General features: G+C 40.9%; 1 protein-coding gene across 12 annotated transcripts in view; it reads right to left on the reverse strand.

Moving 5' to 3' along the window:
• The window catches only part of TPK1 (thiamin pyrophosphokinase 1), a 259,313-nt gene that overhangs the window by 149,333 nt on the left and 89,469 nt on the right, over positions 1 to 20,511 (reverse strand). For 10 of the 12 annotated variants that reach the window (XR_008327150.1, XM_053359643.1, XM_053359639.1 and 7 more), the window contains one exon: positions 18,950 to 19,019. The exons of the other annotated variants lie outside the window; for them this stretch is intronic. Coding sequence is in view for 7 of the 10 variants with exons in the window: in XM_053359643.1 (XP_053215618.1) it covers positions 18,950 to 19,019 (70 nt within the window). In the remaining 3 variants the exon portion in view is untranslated. The remainder of the gene's footprint in view (positions 1 to 18,949; positions 19,020 to 20,511) is intronic. 12 annotated transcript variants of the gene reach the window in all.

Raw genomic sequence — 20,511 nt, forward strand, 5'->3', positions numbered from 1 at the left:
GGGTGCCCCATGAACCCGTCGTGCTTTTGGACTTTTCGGCGAATATCGCTGGCCGCCTGTGCTACAAAAGCTGCCTTTATAATAGGGGCGTTTGCAACATCATCTGGGTCCACTGGGGTATATTGGCGGTAAGCCTCTTTCAGGCGCTCTAGGTATGCTCCTGGAGCCTCATCATTCCCCTGCATTACCTCCCTGACCTTCATCAAGTTGGTGGGTTTTCGGGAGGCTCTCCTCATCCCAGTCAAAACATGTTGGCGATAGGTATTCAGGGCATTTTGACCTCCCACCTCCTGGTAGTTCCAATTTGGGGTGGTGGATGGATATGTCTGATCCATGTTGTCATCCCCTACCCCATTTTCCCTTAAATGTTTCCTCGCCTCCGCATGGACCCTCCTGGTTTCTTCTGTAGTTAGGAGCGAGTCCAGGAGGTACTGGACGTCATCATAAGTGGGATTGTACGTCTTAAAAATCCCCTCAAATAGCTTAATAATCTTTGCTGGATTCTCCTCGAAAGTGGGATTTTGGTTGCGCCAGTTGCACACATCGGAACTGGTAAAAGGGACATGTTGGACGGTGTATGTCCGCGGTGCTTGCTCCCCGTTTGGCCCCGGGGGTCCCGGTGGGTCATAAACTCGGCGTAGAGGGGCTAGCTTTGCTACTTTTGCCTCATGCACCTTTGCCACTTCCCATGCATTCAACAAGGCTCTCTGCTGCTTCATTTGCCCTGCCGTTGCTGCTGCCAGCAAGTGTAGCGACACATCCGCTTCATTCCGCCATGGTTCAACATCTCTCATTAACTTCTCATCATCCCGCTTCGACCATCTATTCCCTTTCTTAATACGTTCCTCGAGCCTCCTTTTAAATTGTTCATCACTCTCTTCCTCGTCCTCATCCTTCGAATCCTTGTGTTCCTCTGGGCTTCCCCCCCCTGGCGCCCCTCCCGCAGCTTGTGGTATACGTCCCTGCGGGGCCGGAGCTGGTTGCGCTGGGGGTGCCATCGGTGGGGCATACGGGGGTGGAGGCCTCAATATCCCTCCTTCTTCTTCTTCAGGATCCTGGAGGACAGGGGGCTTTGGTTTTTCTTTTACTGCACATAGTCGGGCACCTCGCCCAATGGATGTCCGGCAATTTCTTAGCCAGGGCGGGTTGTTCTCTACATTTCTCTTCCAAGTGGAAATGTAAGGGATTTGGTCTGGATGGATTTTAATTATGTTCCGCCACAGGGGGTTTATCAGTTGCAGGTCAAACGTCCCTTGCGATGGCCATTCTGTTCCCTGGGTGGGCCAATCTACCTCACATAATGTCCTGAGGCGCTCCTTCTTCAACTTAAAGCCCCAATCATCATCCTTCGTGGCTGCCTTCCAATTGTCCAGGAAACACTGTAAGGGGGTACCTTTGCTGCCTGCAGTCCCCATTTCTAACAGGATACTCCGCTCCTATACAGGGTTTTTCTTCAAACACACGGGATTCGCTACAGTCCGTGGCTTGGACGAGCTCGCGCTGCCAAGAACCGCACGGACCTACACACGCTTGACCAAGGGGATGCTAAGCCCCGGCCACTCACACATTCATCCGTTCACTGGAGTATCCTGCACTCTCCACGCTCCACAACACAAAATCCCTTCTCCCTCTACCCTACTGGCGGCACCTTACTGCCACGGCCAGTGGAGGCTGATCGGACCTCCTGCCCTACTTTTCCCTTAGGGCTCACCTGCTCCGCTGCGGACCACTCCCTCGCCGGCTGTCCTCTTTTCTCCCCCGACCGGTGTCTCCACGCAGGCACGGTGTAGCGATCTCCCCCCACGAACTGGCAGGGTGCGCGCTGGAGGTTGCAGACGCCGGTCCTGGCTGTTCACCGCGGTCGGGCCTGGCCCTCCGGACCCCTGTGGGGTGGGGGCCTTATCCCGGACGAGCCCCCAAGCTGTAGGCTGAACCCCCTTTTCACCTTGGGATCCAGCAGGCCCGCCAACCCCAGGTCGCGGAGAGTAACAAAGGTTCCAGGGAAACGAAGGTTCGAAGAAAAGAGATTTATTGAATAACACTGCAGCAGGCAACCAGCAGAATAACTTCTGAAAACTGGCTGCGTCACATAGCTTCAGGCAATAACATTTATACTTTTACCCCCACCCTGATTCCCCATACATTGTTGCATATAGCTCGTGATCAGCTTGTGTGTCTGTTCCTGATTGGTTCAAGGGGTGCATGGGTGCCTCGTGGCCTTCTGTCAGATTGGTGCAGAGGGGCATGGGTGCCTCGTGCTCAGAGGTGGCATGATGTGGTGTGACAACAGGAGGGGGCCATGCAGGTGCATCCTCCACAGTTCGGCAGTTAGGCCATGACCTTATTTCCTTATATGGGTAATTAGGACAAAAGAGAAGTGCTTCTTGAAGCGTCTCGACGCTTCTCCTCCTCTGTCTAGGGAGAGCAAAAACTTTCCCTTCAAATTGCAAAGTTAGCATTGTCATAGCAATATAAGTTTACACTCTATTAGTAATATGAGTAGGCACTATAAGCAAAAAGCTCTACATGTAATCAGCTCCCTACAAAAGTGAGATGAGCGCCGCAACCCCATAGTCGCCTTTGACTGGACTTAACTATCCAGATGTCCTTTACCACCTCCAGCTAAGACTTAGTTTCTGTATCAAAGTTCCAGAACAGAAAGTTCTTAGAAACTATATTTCCCATAGTGCACACTATGAAAGCTTTACTGAATACATGCATAAAAATTTGCAGCTTAATGTAACAATAAATATATAGGCATAAGGACCAATTCCTTTAACTGGAAAAATCTGTGGGAAGAAAGCGTCACTTTTTATTGAGCTCTTATTTACCAATTTCAATGTACAACCTTGGTGAGAGATAAAAGTGTCATTTATTCGTTCTAGAGGTTATTTTCAGCAAGGGAATTGCAATATACAACATTTAAAAATGAATAAACCGAAGGAGGGGGAATATATAAAATTGAAATAACAAAATCAGATTAAAAACAAATATTTGCAAAAGGCTTAAAGATAAATTCATTTGTATCTGAATGTGCAAGATGCTGACTTTATTAACAATATATTTAACAGATTTCAAAGCAGATTCTCAAAATGAGGTTATGTGTTTCGATGTAGATTCTTTAAGGTAGAAGTAAAATGCTTTTGCTTCTTGCAAAAAGCTGTGCAGAGCTGGGAGAGGAAAAATGGCTGAGGAGAATGGATACATATATACATATATGCAAATGCGCGCACACACATAACCACACACATACATATGTACTCTAAAAATTCTTAATACAGACATGGAAATAAAACTCTAAATAATCTGAATTATGTGTACTCTCATAATTACACCTTGTACTTTGGCTACTTCCTATGCGCTTGAGAGGATGCTTATAGACTGGGGAGATCTCACAGGTATGCAGGAAAGTCCTACTTTATAGATAAAAAATCCTGCTTCACCGATCAGTGAGGTTTGAGTGGTGCACTTAACACAGTGCAAATAAGTTCAGTGCAGAGTTGCAAGTCTCCTGTTGGGAGTCAGGCTGAAGGAACCTAAGTGCCTCCTTCTCTGGTTTTCTCCCTCCATGTGGTCCTTTAAACGGGGATGGGGAATGCAAGCTTGCAGTTTAAGAAACCCATGGGAGTAGAACCTCTAAGGGCCTGGTTTCACCACAAGATCCTTTAACCTGCAAGGAAAATGCCCCCTCCCAGTAAAAAGGACTGCAAGTCCGAAGCCAGGTGTGCACAGGAGTATGGAAGTGCCCTATCACCACAACATTGCCTTCAGTGGAATATGTAATTGAATACACATTCAAAAGTACATCCCAATCCATCATGGAATTGCCCTCCAACAGCAAAAAGGTGTGGGGGGGGGGAGGCTGGGGAGCTGAGCAAGGAAATTCAGCATCTGAACTCAACAGGGATCTGTTAAGCCAGTAACAGCCTAGAGGCAACAGAGAGACTTGTATCTTCCCTGTCAGCTTCTCCCCTTCCTGGCCACCCGATGGGCCATGTTTCATCCCAAGCAACAGACCCTCCTGGCAGCAGAACAGGCACTCCTGCAGAGATCCCGGGTTTTCCACTGTCCTGCTTTAGGTGGCGCATGGGCACAGCAGCTGAGAGTTAGCAGGAGCAGTCCCAGAATCAGTGTGTTATAGCACTCCAAAGTCTAAACACAGGGGCAAGGTCAGAAAAGAGCCCAAGGTCCAAATACAGGGCGAGGGGGACCAGCTGGGTGGCAGGGGAGCTGATGTAAAAATGCTGTGCTAGGGCCATGGGCCCGGAACTGAATGTTTTTAAACCTGAGTCTTCAGAGACCCACCCAGAACATTGTTACAAGGCACAAGTGTTGCTTACAGGTGTAGTCTATTCACGAGAAGCAGTTTTTTTAAAAAAAATATTTATTAAATTTTACAAAAACATAAATACAGAACCACATAAGAAAAGAAAGAAAAAGAAATACATCAAAAAAGAAAAAGTAAGAATATATATAAAAAAAACAACTTACAAAAATGGTAATAAGAAAGCTGCATTCAAAAAACAAATAAAAAATAAGAAAAAATTAAAAACAGTACCAATTTTCATAACTTTAAACTCCTTAACTTGTTTCTTTGACCTCCTCACACCTCCTCTTTTTGTATTCCCGTTTACATAATCAAGTCAGCAAATCCTTACCCTCTTTCCTTTACCTTCACTCTGTTTCTTAACATTTTATAGCTCTATAATTTCGTCTAATATCTATTCACTTTTACATAGTCTTATTAATTTTGTTGTTAATACCACTTATTTACAATCCAACATCATTTTAACATTCATTAATTTTACAATGTTTCTGCAAATAGTCTTTAAATTTCTTCCAATCTTCTTCCACCAACTCTTCTCCCAGGTCTCGAATTCTGCCAGTCATTTCCGCCAATTCCATATAGTCCATCACCTTCATCTGCCACTCTTCCAGGGTGGGTAAATCTTGTGTCTTCCAATACTTTGCAATCAGTATTCTTGCTGCTGTTGTTGCGTACATAAAGAAAGTTCTATCCTTCTTTAGTACCAATTGGCCGACTATGCCCAAGAGAAAGGCCTCTGGTTTCTTCAGGAAGGTATATTTAAATACCTTTTTCATTTCATTATAGATCATCTCCCAGAAAGCCTTAATCTTTGGGCACGTCCACCAAAGGTGAAAGAATGTACCTTCATTTTCCTTACATTTCCAACATTTGTTGTCGGGCAGATGATATATTTTTGCAAGCTTGACTGGTGTCATGTACCACCTATATATCATTTTCATAATATTCTCTCTTAAGGCATTACATGCTGTAAATTTCATACCGGTGGTCCACAACTGTTCCCAGTCAGCAAACATAATATTATGGCCAATATCTTGTGCCCATTTAATCATTGCAGATTTAACCGTCTCATCCTGCGTATTCCATTTTAGCAGCAAGTTATACATTCTCGAAAGTATCTTAGTTTTATGTTCTAACAGTTCTGTTTTCAATTTTGATTTTTCCACCTGGAAGCCAGTTTTTTTATCTAAATTGTAGGCCTCTCTTATTTGATAGTAATGTAGCCAATCTCGCACTTTATCTTTTAATTTCTCAAAACTCTGCAATTTCAATTTGTCTCCATCCTGTTCCAAAATTTCCCAATATTTCGGCCAGTTGGCCTCCATATTGAGTTTTTTCTGAGCCTTTGCTTCCATTGGTGACAACCACCTTGGGGTTTTTGTTTCCAGTAAGTCTTTGTATCTTATCCAGACATTAAACAATGCTTTCCTGACAATATGGTTTTTAAATGCTTTATGTGCTTTAACCTTGTCGTACCACAAATATGCATGCCACCCAAAAACATTATTGAACCCTTCTAAATCCAAAATGTCTGTGTTCTCAAGAAGCAGCCAATCTTTCAGCCAGCAGAATGCTGCTGCCTCATAATACAGTTTAAAGTCTGGCAGGGCAAATCCACCTCTTTCCTTTGCGTCAGTTAGTATTTTAAATTTTATTCTGGGCTTCTTGCCCTGCCAGACAAAACTAGAAATATCTTTCTGCCACTTCTTGAAACAGTCCATCTTGTCCAAAATTTGCTATGACTGAAACAAAAATAACATTTTTGGCAATACATTCATCTTTATAGCTGCAATTCGACCCAACAAGGAAAGTTTCAAATTCGACCATATTTCCAGATCTTTTTTCACTTCTATCCAACATTTCTCATAGTTATCTTTAAATAAATTTAAATTCTTAGCAGTCATATTAACCCCCAAATATTTTACTATCTTAACTATTGTTAAATCTGTCTCCTTCTAAAACCTCTCTTTCTCAATTGGTGTTAAGTTTTTCTCAAGAACTTTAGTTTTTTACTTGTTCAACTTAAATCCTGCCACATGACCAAATTCTTGAATCAGTTCCAATACTCTTTTCGTACTAGATTCTGGCTCCTGTAACGTCAAAACTAGATCATCTGCAAAAGCTTTCAATTTATATTGTTTGGCTCCGACCTAAATGCCTTTAATCAACCGGTCCCTTCTAATCATATTTAGCAAAACCTCCAGGACTGAAATAAAAAGCAACGGGGAAATTGGGCAGCCTTGTCGTGTACCTTTCTCTATATTAAATTCCTCTGTCATCACATTATTAACTATTAACTTGGCCTTTTGTTCTGAGTATATTGCACTTATACCATTTTCAAACCCTTGGCCTACCCCCATTCCCTGAAGATTTTTCTTCATAAAATTCCAAGAAATATTATCAAAGGCTTTTTCTGCATCTATAAAAATTAAAACTGCTTTGGTATTAATATTCACTTGCAGCTTCTCCAAAATATTAATTATATTCCTCGTATTATCAGACAAATGTCTATCTGGGAGAAAGCCGGCTTGGTCTTTATGTATCGCTTCAACTAATACCTTTTTTAATCTATTAGCCAAAATATCAGCAAAAATTTTGTAATCCACATTAAGCAGGTATATGGGACGGTAGTTCTTAAGTTGTGTCTTTTCAGACTCAGTTTTCGGTATAAGTGTAATGTAGGCTTCCTTCCACGACTCTGGCACCTTTTTCCCCTCCAGAATTTCATTGCAGACCTCCATTAGTGGCTGAATTAACCAGTCTTTCAATGATCTATAATATTTGGAGGTTAAGCCATCCGGCCCTGGAGATTTACCCAACTGCATGTTCTGAAAGGCACCTTCCACCTCCTGTTCTGTAATTTTATGGTTCAACATTATCTTATTTTCTTGACAGATTTTTTGTAGTCCGTTTGTTCTTAAAAATTGGTCTAATTCAGTCTCTTTCTGTGGCCCTTGTGTATATAGTTGTTTAAAATATCTCTGGAAACACTTTCTAATCTCCAACGGATTCTGTATGTTTTTTCCATCCACATCCAAATTTGTGATAGTGTTTAATTTTTGTCTTCTTTTCATCTGCCAAGCTAGCAGTTCCCCACATTTATTAGCCGATTCAAATGTCTTTTGTCTCATCTGTTTGATTTTCCATTCTACTTCCTGGTTTATCATTTTCATATAATGTACTTGATATAACTTTATTTCTCTCAGAATCTCTTGCGACTTTGGTTTCGCTCTTAATTTCTTCTCTCCTTCTTTTATTTTTTCCAGAATTTTATCTTTCCTCTCATTTTGAATTCTCTTCTTTATTGCGTTCTGTTGAATCAGAAACCCTCTCATAACCGCTTTACTTGCGTCCCAGATTACTCTTTTTTCAACCGTAGTATTCAAATCTATCTCAAAATAGTCTCTCAAGATTTTTTGGGCATTCTTGGTAACTTCTTGATCTCTAAATAAGGTGTCATTCATCCTCCATCTGAAAGAACCGATTGGTGTTAGTTTCATCTCCATCTTCACCGCGTTATGGTCGGAACAGGTTTTTGGGCAAATTTCCACTTTTCGAGTCTTAGGTGCCAGTCCTCTAGTTATCCATATTTGGTCAATTCTTGTCCATGTCATTTTGACTTCAGAGAAGAATGTTCCCTCTCTTCTAAGGGGGTTCTTAGTTCTCCAGATGTCAGTCAAGTCCATATTGTCAGTCAATTCAAAAAAGGTTTTTGGTAGTCTGACGTCTTTAGTTACAATCTGTCTCTGCGACTTGTCCATATTAGTAGATACCACTCCATTCATATCTCCCATCATAATGATGTTATAGTCCATGTAGTCTAACAATGTCTCATGCAATTTCTTAATTCAGATTTCCCCTCATTTGGTGCATAAACTCCTATTATTAAGAATTTTTCTCCTTGTGATTGAATTTCAATTGCCACATATCTTCCTTGATCATCTTTAAAAACAAATTTCGGTGACAGGCTCTCTTTGGCGTAAATTACAACTCCTCTCTTTTTAACCTTATCTGATGAAATAAACTCTTGTCCCAATCTTTTATTAATCAGTACTTTCCTATGTAGCCTTGTCACATGTGTTTCCTGTAAGCAAATTAAGTCCAATTGTTCCTTTTTCAATAAATAAAAAACTTTCCTCCTCTTCTCCGGGGAGTTCAGTCCATGAATATTCCAGCTTAATAATTGCAGAGACATGGTGTATTTGTTCTACTTTCCTCCAACTGCTCCCAATAATTCCTCTTGTTCCGACGGTGGTATCACTTTTTCTAGTTTGTCCAAGCCCAAGGATGGTGGCACTTTGTCTAATGCTCCTGGTTTCAAAGCTCTTAGCTCTTCTATAACCTCTTTTTGCAGGTCTTCTTCGTAGTCTCTCAGGAATTTTTCCTTATCTTCCACTGATCTTATCTTAAACTTTTTCCCTTTAAAAGTAAAGGATAGGCCTTGAGGGAATTCCCACCTGAAAACAATTCTGTTACTTCTCAGCAAGGCCACCAAATCTCCGTAGTTAGCTCTAAGATCCAGTAAATATTTCGGAATGTCCTTAAATATCTCCACTCTTGAATCGTTTATTTCCAAGGACTTCTGGAAGTGCAGGCTCAATATTTTGTCTCTCTCTTCTTTCGATCGAAGGGTAACCAGACAGTCTCTCGCTCTGTTCTTTCTCCCTCCTTTTCCAAGTCTGAAGGCTGTTACTATCTTGAAATCTTGATTAGCATCCAAGTTCCAAAATTCTGCAAATTCCTTCATAAGGAAATCACTCAAGCTGTCCTTTTCCAACTCAGGGACCGACCTAATTCTCAGATTATTCTGTTTTTCCTTAAGTATATCACACCAGTAAAACTTGCAAAAATGTACAAAACATGTAAGAAGTGTTGGAAATGTAAAGAAAAAGATGGTACATTTTATCATATGTGGTGGGAATGTAAGAAAGTGAAAAGCTTCTGGGAGTTGATATATATTGAGCTGAAAAAAATGTTGAAATATACATTTGTTAAGAAACCAGAGGCTTTTCTTTTAGGAATCGTTGGTAATGAAATAAATAGAAAGGACCACAAACTTTTCCAATATGCAGTAACAGCGGCAAGAATACTACTGGCCCAGAAATGGAAACAAGAACAAATACCAACGTTGGAGGAGTGGAGAATGAAGCTGATGGACTAGGCAGAACTTGATAAACTGACTGGGAAGATCAGATATCTACGAGATCAAAAGTTCATCAAGGACTGGGGAAAATTGGTTGAATATTGGGAATGTATGTGATAATGCAATAACGCTAGTGGCATTCAGAGAAGCTCTGTAACAGAATAAGAAATATTGTAAAAAGGCAAAATAGAAGTGGGGGGTAGGTATAAAGGCAATAGTAAAATTTGGAAATGTGTAATTAAAGAAGTTTGAATTTGGATGATTGGCAGAGAAGCCGAAGGAAGTCAAAAATGGAAAATTTAACAGAAATTGTAATGTGGATTGAATGTATGGAAAATTAATAAAATATAATTTAAAAAACACATCCAATATTTCCATATCTTTGTCTTTCATTAACTTGTTTCATCGACCTCCTCACACCTCCCTTTTTTGTATTCTAGTTATTAATTATTTCAGCAAATCCTTCCCATCTTTCACTGTTTTCTGTCATTTAATTGTCTTGATTTATTTTAACCTTATCTTACCATTAAAACCCTAAAACTTATTTGAACTTAACTCCTTATAACGTTTCTACTAAAGCCATGTAATTTCATTACAACATTTTTCTAACACTCATTAATTTTACAATATTTCTCTAAATAAATGTTAAACTTTTTTCCAATCTTCTTTCACCGTCTCTTCTCCCTGGTCTCGGACTCTGTCAGTCCTTTCTATCGATTCCATATGGTCCATCAACCTGGTGATCTTCTGTCCGAGGCTCTTAACTCTTTTCCATGTCCCTTCTGCAGATCTTCTTCATATTTATACATGCACTTAACTTTATCTTCTGCTGATCTTGTTCTTAATTTCCTTCCTTTGGCGCTGAGGAGTAGATCTCGGGGAAACTCCAACCTAACAATGTCTTTATTCCTTCTCGACAGGTCAGCCCATTCTCCATAGTCAAAACTAAAGTCCATAAGATATTTCAGAGCGTGTTTCAAAATCCCTCTGAAGCTAAAGGCCCCCACAACTCCAATCTCCCCCTGACCCAAATCCAGATCCCAAAAGCCAGAGCATCCCTGCATAAGGGGATCTATCCAACTTTCCTTCTCCAATCCAAGCGGGACTCCATCCCTCCAAATCTGGCTTTCTCTAAATTCAATCGTAGAAGGCAACAGCTTATATTCATCAAATTGCCTCTGAACGGCTGGGGCTCTCTCCACTTGTATTACTTGAGGTTCAACAACAGCTTTCTCCCTCGTCTTCTCCACAACTTGCCATGTCAAAGTGGATTCCTGAATCGATTCCTGAGTAGTTTCTGTATAGGTATTCACTTTTTGTCCCAAATCAATGATTTTTTGTCCCAAATTATCAATTTTAGTAGTCATCACATCCGTCTTCTCATGAAGCTGTTCCAATAAAGCACTTATCTTGCAAAATGCAATCACTAAGGCTTCTTCTGTCGACATTCTTGTCCAAGGTCTCTGATTCTCACGGTCTTTAATCTCTGCAGCTGGAAAATTCCCCAGCTCCACTCCTGCAACCGTTTCAAAAGCTCCCTCTAGAGGAAACAATTTCTATATGTATCCGTCCTTTTAAACGCAGATCCATCAACAAAATTAGTTCCAATTTTCAGCTCCTTTTGCTCCTTTTTAAGTGCAAAAGGAAACAATGGAAACAATGTATTTCTCTTATTTAACTGTCTGTCAACATACGTTTTATTCACAGTCAATGAACTTTCCCAAAACGTCGATCTTACTGGCAGCCCGTTCCCAGGTTCAAAACGCTGGTAATTTATCTTTCTTCACTCTCTCTCCTGCAGGCTTAGGCAATCTAAAATTTCCCCCCTCTTCTCCTGCTTCCAAGGGGGGTTTAGTAGTTTTAACCGATGTAAATTTAATCCTTTAGAAGAGGCTTTCCAAGACTTTAGCTTGCAGCGCCTTTGCTTCAATCTATTTACAAAAGAGGAAGGCGGACTTCCTGTTTGAAACCTTCCTGTTTCGGTGCCAAATTAAGATGTTTAAAGATCCAATTTTCCGTTCTACTCACGGGTAGTTGTTTAAAGTCCAATTGTCCACAGGAAAAAGTCAGCGCTCTCCGGCAACAGCAATGCGGCTTCACTCCGTGAAAGAAGCAGTCGATTTGAAGCACCGCGCTGCTCACCCCACGTCGCTCCGGATCCCCGAAACCGGGTTTCCCCGCGAGTAGGGGAGGCGCAAAAGGTGCCAGCCGAATCCCAGGTCCACAGGCTTCTCCCGCCTGTGGTTTTTAGTGGGTCTCCGCCTTGCCGTGGCGGTCCAGACCCTAATTTCCACGGAGCAGATTCCTCCCGATCAGAGGAAATCCGCCATTGCCGGAGGCGCTAACCCGGAACAGTTTCTAACATTTTTGGTTTAGGTTTCGTTTTGTTATGAACATTCTTTATGGAATATTATTACTATAATCAACAGTGCCTCTGAGTAAACTCAGCTGTTTGAACTATCCTTCAGAATTTATATATGTGCTATATGGTCTGGAAGGGGGGGGGGGAGCCCTACAAGACTTTGGATCTTCCACCAGTCCTAAAATAAATCGGACATAACTGTTAGCTCTTTGGTTCAGGGCATCTGATGACTACCAGACTGGAAATAGATAATTTTTGGCTTAAAGGTAAAGGTACCCCTGCCCGTATGGGCCAGTCTTGCCAGACTCTAGGGTTGTGCGCTCATCTCACTCTATAGGCCGGGAGCCAGCGCTGTCCGGAGACACTTCCGGGTCACGTGGCCAGCCATCTGGCGAGCCAGCGCAGCACACGGAACGCCGTTTACCTTCCTGCTGGTAAGCGGTCCCTATTTACTATCTACTTGCACCCGGGGGTGCTTTCGAACTGCTAGGTGGGCAGGCGCTGGGACCGAACGACGGGAGCGCACCCCGCCGTGGGGATTCGAACCGCCGACCATGCAATCGGCAAGTCCTAGGTGCTGAGGTTTTACCCACAGCGAATGCATTCTTCTGGATTGCTTGTTATATTGCCTTTTAATATCAAGAATCCCACAGTAAATTCTTAGCAAATGTACCTTCCATCTTACCTTCCATAATCTCTTCAAAAATTTATTTTATTTTGAATCTGCATATGTCTAATATGCTCACACAGCTTAACAATTTTGTTGACCTACTGCCTTTAATAAATGTCACTTGATGCCAAGCACTAACCTTTGCTTAAGTCTGCAGTTTTTAAGCTCAATGATTTGGCAGACATTGGTATTTTTAATGAATACAACTCACTTTGAAGTTACATAAGTTGTTAAGAAGCTATACCTAATAAAAAGCCAAGAAAAATAGTATCAGATTCTAAAAATTGCTAGCACTTGAAATAAACACTTGAAATTTCATAATATTTAGTAAAGGGAAACCACATATTCAGAAAACAGCGGGGTGATCCCACTTTCATTTTAATTTAGTAAAAGTTGATCACTGTGATGAACTGGAAAGTGTTGGAAGGCCTGAAACGGATCTCTGGAAGTGCACAGATTGTGATCTCTGGAGTTCAATAGAAGCCACTGAGATAAGAGTCTGTCCCATCTGCAAAACCTTGCTCCTTTATGTGCATAGTCCTGCCCGGGGTTCAGCTACTTCATCATCTAAGGGTGCTTTTCCAGCACCCTTTAAAACATTAGCAGATCATACATACATAAAGCAGAAAACCTATTAGCCAACTCATCAACATGATGTGGCAAATAATTTCTTGCTTTGGCAACTGATAGGCATCTGATTGGCCAGAATGGAGCAGAGTACTGTGCTAAGACAGACCTCTGGTCTGATCCAGCAGAGTCGTTCTTATGTACTGTGTGTTATTTTATTCAGCATCTACAATTGTCTTTACCTGTTTGACTGTGCACCACCATGAACTTTGGAAAGGGAGCATAAAACTGTAAAAAGAAAAACATCCCACTAATGCATGTTGCTGCCAATAATAAAATACATTCTGGGCTTAATGAACATTTATTCAAACATTTATCCGGAAGAAGGTCAGGGTGATTCAGTAAGGGAGCTTCATAGATGGGTTTCAAACACCAGGACTCCTGCCTTTTAAAGTTATAATAAGGCTCTTTTTAGAAGACACAGAAAGGAGAATTATGTGACAGTAATTGCATTTCTCACAGCCTTCAGCTTTCACATCCTCCATTTTATAACCAGGAAATCTACAATCAATAACACTGTGTAGTATGTTTCTATTTACCCCGCTCATTCTTCTACAGTCAAGAGGGAGTGATAATAAACTACGTAGAAGTAGGAAGCAAATCATGAGCAGAAAGTTACTTGTTCCCATAAGCAAGGCCATAACAACTGGGTGCTCTTAGTTCTGGTCAAAGAGAAGATTTCCAGCAACAGAAGCCCCGGGCAAGAGTGACCGAAAACAGAAATTTTACCTCTGCCAGTTTTTGGTCAAGAGCTTTCCCCATGGATGACCTAGTAAGTGGTAAGAGGCATAAACCTATACAGGACTACTCACCAGTAAGCACACTGAATTCAGTAAGTCTTAAGGCTCACCCACAGCCTAGAAAGCACAAGTCTAAGAGGTTTTCTTCTCTTGTACTTTCTAGGTACAGGTCCCAGCAGTTTTGCGTTTGCCCTGCAGCTTTCCTCAGGAAAACACGCTCTTTACTACAGAATCAGAACAAACAGCAACCTGCAGAGAACCCAATTGCTGTTAACTCCAATTTGGCAGGTAAACTGCAGCTTTTCCTGAGGGGAAGAGGCGGGACAATCAGAAGTATGGATGAGCCCTTACTTACAGATAAGTGGGAATGAGACTGATTTGCTGACAACCATTATGTAAGAGTATTTGCTAGAATCTAGACTGAATGAAGGTTCCCCAATTATTTTAACACTTAAGGGAACACGGAGAGCCCTCATTCACTGATCAGGTGCACACACATAAAAAACCTGGCTACAACCAACGTTAACATTTTTATACCTAGAGTTCTACATCTACTTTGCCTGTTTTTACCACAAGGTACACATTTCTAAATGTTTCTTACATAATTTCATTCATTTCTTTTGAGCTGAGAGCTGTATTGCAAAATTTGGAGATGTGAAAAATCCAAAGGATAATTACGTTTGGATTTTTCACATCTCTAAATTTTGGAGGATAATTACATTCCAATTCATATACTAGACAAGGAGGTGCAAATTAATTTATTTTTCATCCTTAATATTTTCTGAACTGGGAATTGCCTTATCAAAGTATGCACACATACAGACACACACTTCAGTCCTCCCAATAAAACAATTGAGGGGCGTTCCTCCCCCCCCCCATTGCCATTGAAATGGTATGTGTGCACTGTGTCATGTGATCAATTTTGTGGGGTGGGGCATATCTCCCCTCCAATATTTTATTCAAGTTGGCACCCCCGATCCCCATTATATATCAATGCTCTGTGATATTAAACAGAATGTGGTAGCCTCTGCTCGTGAGGAGTTATCTGTGTGTGCTCCAAAGCTGCTGTACCCACACAGTTAATTAGTAGTAAATCAAAATGTATTTCTGCTCCAAAACATTAGGTAACTGTCGGAGAAGGAGGATTTTTCCAGTAAAGCAAGGGGATATTGGCCTGGAGTCAAGAGGAAAGAGTTGCAGCTTCCTAGTTGTGAGCATCACTTCGCCTTCCAAAAGAAACAGTGGGAACTATTTAATAAATAGTATGTGGATATTTGCCTGCTTCAAAAATATCGAAGTAACAGGTCTCTAAATTGGGGGAGAAAATTAAAGAAGAGGAGATTAAGCTGAGGTTTTTTTCCCATCTTCTTTGTTTCTTTCAAAAAATCTAATTAATTTGTCAGTGTTCTCTGAGAAGACAAGACTTTATTAAAACTGCATTGAGAAATGAGAGTGAAGGGGAACATGTTAAAAAAGTAAATTAATAATCTTTTCAGCAGGCTTAGTTTCCTTAAAGGCAAATAACAGAATCTAGCTGGATTTGTTGTACAAAAATTGAACTTTGATGATATAATATAATCCCAAGGTAAGAATGCTTAAAGGGCCAAGTCTATGAAGAGTGAATAATTCTATTCACTTGCGATACAACCATCTAGTTTTTCTTGAATTACCTATTTACATTTATGAGAACTTATTTAACACATAATTACATTTTTTCCATAGGAGCGGTATTTGTATAGTGTGCATTAATGAGTTTTAAAATAATTATGTTTATTCCATAAGAGTGGTATTTGTATAGTGCGCATTAAATAGTTTGAAAATAAAATGAGCTATCTAAAACATTATTTCCCAGTTGATTCTGTCTGCAGAATGCATTATGCTTGTCCCAAAGAAGTGCTGACTACCAGAACAAAATCCAGATGCAGGAAAGCAGATTGTCTCTGTGGCCAGGAAAATGCACAGGGGCTGAGGGCCAAAGGGTTCACAGCACATCATGCACTTCTGGCTCACTTATATGGCACACATGTCAAACTGAAATTGTATCATCAGAGCCCCAAGCCTCACCTTTGTGTCTGCTGCTAGCAGAGAAACCATGTTATATCATTATGTCAGGACATGAAGAACTCTCTCACCCCCGTCAAAACAAAGCTAAGGGCTCTCCCCACCACATTTTCTTAAATCCAGAATTTAAGGGCTCAGAAAGCAAAGAGGGTTTGCAGAAAGAAAGAAAAATGAGAGCTTCATTAACGTGTAACTGTGAAATTTTGGATCCCCTCCAAACCAATGTCAAAGTTGTGTGCTTGTTTTGTGCCATCTTGTATCGCAAACCCTGTGTTTTAAAGCTCTCAACAAACTGAGTATCAATTTCTGTACCCCCGGGGGACACAGGTACCCTCTCAAAACCCAACATTGTCTGATTCACTTCAAAGCGGTGCCAGACTTTTGCACTGCTTGGAGCCAATCAAACATTGTCAGATTTTGAGTGCAGTTAGCTACAATGGCATGAACTAGGAACTCAGTTTTTTAGTATAAATTTCCTATTTTGGGAGCAGGATTTGTGATGCAGAAGAGTTAGAAAGTATTGCAAAGTTTGACACAGTTTTGGAATGAATCAAACAATGTTGGCTTTTGGAGGGATACCTGTGGCCCCCGGTTTGAGTATCAATTACTCAGGTTGGGATGAAGTACCAAACAGAGTTTGCAGTGCAAAAGCAATCACAAAATTTTGGCACCAGTTTGAAGGGGGTCCAACATTTCAGAATTACATGTTAATGAAGCTAAAAACAAGAAGCGGGGAGAAGATGGAGTTATTTGATGTCACATCCACACCACACATTCAAAACACTCTCATACCCCTTTAAAAGTCATGGCTCCCCCCCCCCCCACAAAGAATCCCAGGAACTGTAGTTTGTTAAAGGTGCTTGGAGTTGCAGCTGTTGGAGGTAAACTACAATCCCAGGTTTCTTTGTGGGAAGCCAGGACAACTAAAGTGGTATAAATGTGCTTTAAATGTCTGGTGTGGATGTAACCTAAGTTTAAGCTTTGCCTCCTCTGACAGAGACTTTCCCAAAACTCACTTCTTATGCACTTCATGCAAATAGGATTGTGTAAGGGAAGGATTGTAATGGAGCTACTTATATAGAGTGGTTGAACTGCATAAGAACCCTTTAAACCACGAGACTCTGGGGGTGAGGACAATCAACATTTAGAAAAATTGCTTCAAGCTACTCTGATACCACAGTCTAGAACTCTAATGAATAAATAAGAGGAGGCTCCTGCCAAAATCTGTGTTGCCATTCACAATGATAAGGCAGCTTTAAACAAGAGCCCTCTGCCTCTGTCATTATTTGTGGATGTTACTGGCCATTCAGCGATGAGCTCAGTTTAAAAGCTGGGTCCGCTTAAGAAATCAGCTGTCACTTCTCCATGCTTTTAGAGGTCGCAATATTACACAGACATTCTGAATTATTAAATGCAGAAGGGGAAAGATTTTTTTCACAGGCACAGTGCTTCTTTTGCACAAATCATTCCCATAATTGCTACACTGAGAGCTATTATGCAAAACACAGTAGCAGAATGATAAGAGCCATGATTCCTTACCTGTATTCTTCTATGAGGATTTAAATACCACTTTAAAGGGTTAGCATAGTATAACAAAATTGGTTAGCAGTTAAGAGCTGGGCTCAGAAGCAACATTCCCACTCATCACCTATGATGCCTCCTCCATGTGCCTTAAGCCTGTCAGTTAATGCATCACTATATAAAGATTGAAAGAGAAGGAGTGAGACTATAAGGAAGAAACATACAACTCTGGAGAAAAGGGCAACTTGTCAACCTCACAAGCCATTATGGAAGAGAAAATTACATAAATCCTTTCCCAATTCTAGAAGAAAGCTCCTTCAAAAACAACCAATTATATATTTGGGCCTTTGTCAGGAAAAAAGGTGAGGTATAAATAAATACATAATAATGATAATAATTTGTGCTTTTAAAAAATTAAGAGTTGTAGTATCGCTTCATTTTTGCTAGGTGAATCTTGATCTTGATATGATTTTATTTGCTTTAATATGCCACAGCATATTAATCTGCCCTGAGATCTTCAGATGAAGATATATATTTGCATTCTGCTTTTCCAGCGATAAATGTTGAGCTCAAAAATGCTCACAATAATCACAATAGCATTTTTTAAAACCTCAAACATTGCAATCATTATAATATCAAACACAATGGCATATAAATAACAAGAGCAACAGATTCATCAAAACAATTAATACAATTCAATAAAGTTACAATAACTCATACTGTTATCAGGATACTTGCTAATCATGTGGAACCTTCCTCTAGACTAGAACAATAAAAATGGATTAGCCGTGCCCTATGGTTATCAAATGCATTGTTTTGCAACACTACAATGGGTGGAAGCCTCTTTCACTGTATATGAACTATAAACACTTACGCAGAACTATAGATTAAAAAACCCATTTGGGATGGGCGGGCAAGGTTGTTAAGTCAGTGACAGCTGTTGTCAGCTTCAGATGTAGTTGAGGAAAAGGATTATCTGGAGTCCTCTTACTGAAGTTATAACTTACTGCATTTATCATTGGGCTCTGTTAGCACAGGAAGATCCTCTGGTACAGATTTAACCTACTTCTTGAATCAAAAGGCAGAGTTACAAAAAATGGCATCCCACATAGAGTTCTTTCGCATCATGTGTAGTACAACTTTTCTGTGTTGTGACATCATCACACTGTGTGCTCCGCGTCCCTTGCTCCACATCACTGAGTGCTGCTGGCAGGACAGGAAAACACACAATGTGACAGCATCACAACAGAGGGTTAGTGATCCAACATGTTACAAGAGAGAACAGAAGGACTTGACAAAGAGATGCCAGTTGCAGCAGCAGCAGCCTCATGTTGAACAAGATCTGTGTTTCTGACCCCCCTCCTTGCAAGAGAGAGAGAGGGGGGGGAAACAACCCATGGAGCCAAGAGCTTTTAGAAAGCTGCAAATGCAAGTTCATCAGTGCTCTTCATGAAGATAAAAAGGGGGAAATTATCTGCACAGATTATTATGGATGTACCTCTCATGGCTTCCTTCTGTGATATGATACAGACGATTAGCACCTCCATCAGCACATGCTCTCAGAACAGCTGGAAGGAAAGGGAGAAGCTGTCAAGAACCTGACATCATAACCAAGTAACAAATTTATTTACACGGAGATATTTCCTACAGCACAGCATAGCTCTGTGCCAAAATGACAGAAATACTTATTTCGTTAAACGATGTACGCACTGACCTTCAGCAGGGCTTCCAGGACTGTTTGCAAAAACAAGATGAAAAACACAAGTAAAACATAACAACAGGCTTAAAAAGAAAAATAAATTAAAATACAGTCAATATCAGTCACTACAAGGATAATGAACATTGGTGGTAAAAGAAAAAGAACGAGAGAATTACACCACCTGGGTATCACCAGCCATTACTGTAAAGGGAAGCATGGCGCCAGTTAAGGCTGGGCGATGTCAGGTTTTCAACATTGCAATGTATCACCAGCCAAACATCGTGATCTGGCAATATACCACAATGTTGAAACAGAGGAACAAGCTGAATTGGCTAGGAGGCCTCAGCAGTCCTTAAGGCAGAGCCTTCCAAATTGTGTGTCACGACACTTTAGTGTGTCAGCTGCAGTGTGTAGGTTTGTTGCGCCAAGGCTCCCCATGCTCCTCCTGGGCCTGGAAAGGGGTTAGTCTAACCTCTGGTTTGCTAGTAAAAGTGAATTACTGTTTTGCGAAATGATGCATGTCTAAAAAGTGTGTCAACAACATGAAAAGTTTGGAAAGCTCTGCCTTAAGGCTTTGGCAGTCCTTAAGGCTTTCATTTCCACCTTCAACAAATAATGAAAAGTAATAATTGTCCCTACACCAAACATACAGTGGTGCCTCGCAAGACGAAAAGAATCCGTTCTGCGAGTCTCTTCATCTAGCGGTTTTTTCGTCTTGCGAAGCAAGCCCATTGACAGATTAGCAGATTAGCGCTATTAGCGGCTTTTAGCGGCTTAGAAAAAGGGGGGGAGGAAAAAAACCCCGCAGGAACTCGCAATACATTTTTGTCTTGCGAAGCAAGCCCATAGGAAATTCGTTTTGCGAAGTACCTCCAAAACGGAAAACTCTTTCGTCTAGCGAGTTTTCCGTCTTGCGAGGCATTCGTCTTGCGGGGCACCGCTGTAGTTAAAATACACATCAAGCTTCAAATATTTTATATTAAAAAACAGCACTTCAGCACAGCTGGGGCCATTTCCTTTTATAAGTTATGAGGTCATCTGAAACATCTTAATTCTTGAAAGCAGCATAATAAAGTCTGATAGATCATATAGGCTGCTCATCCAGGAGAGCCAGAAATTAATTTTTTTTGCTAACTGGATTTCCTCCCATATTTTTGCTCTTAGCACTTTAGTTTCTCTATACTTTAAAAGTTACTTAGCAAGTACGGTAATTATCCAAGGTACTGATCTTTTCCTAGCATGTTAATGATTCACATCAGTATGAACTAGAACCAAAGGTTTTCTCGCTAAATAGAGGCAGTTAACTGATGGGAAAAGGGTCAATAACTGTATTATTTTCATAGCTATGGCTCAAATTGTGC

The sequence above is a fragment of the Podarcis raffonei genome, chromosome 12, assembly GCF_027172205.1.
Source record: "Podarcis raffonei isolate rPodRaf1 chromosome 12, rPodRaf1.pri, whole genome shotgun sequence".
NCBI classification, from domain to species: Eukaryota; Metazoa; Chordata; class Lepidosauria; order Squamata; family Lacertidae; genus Podarcis; species Podarcis raffonei.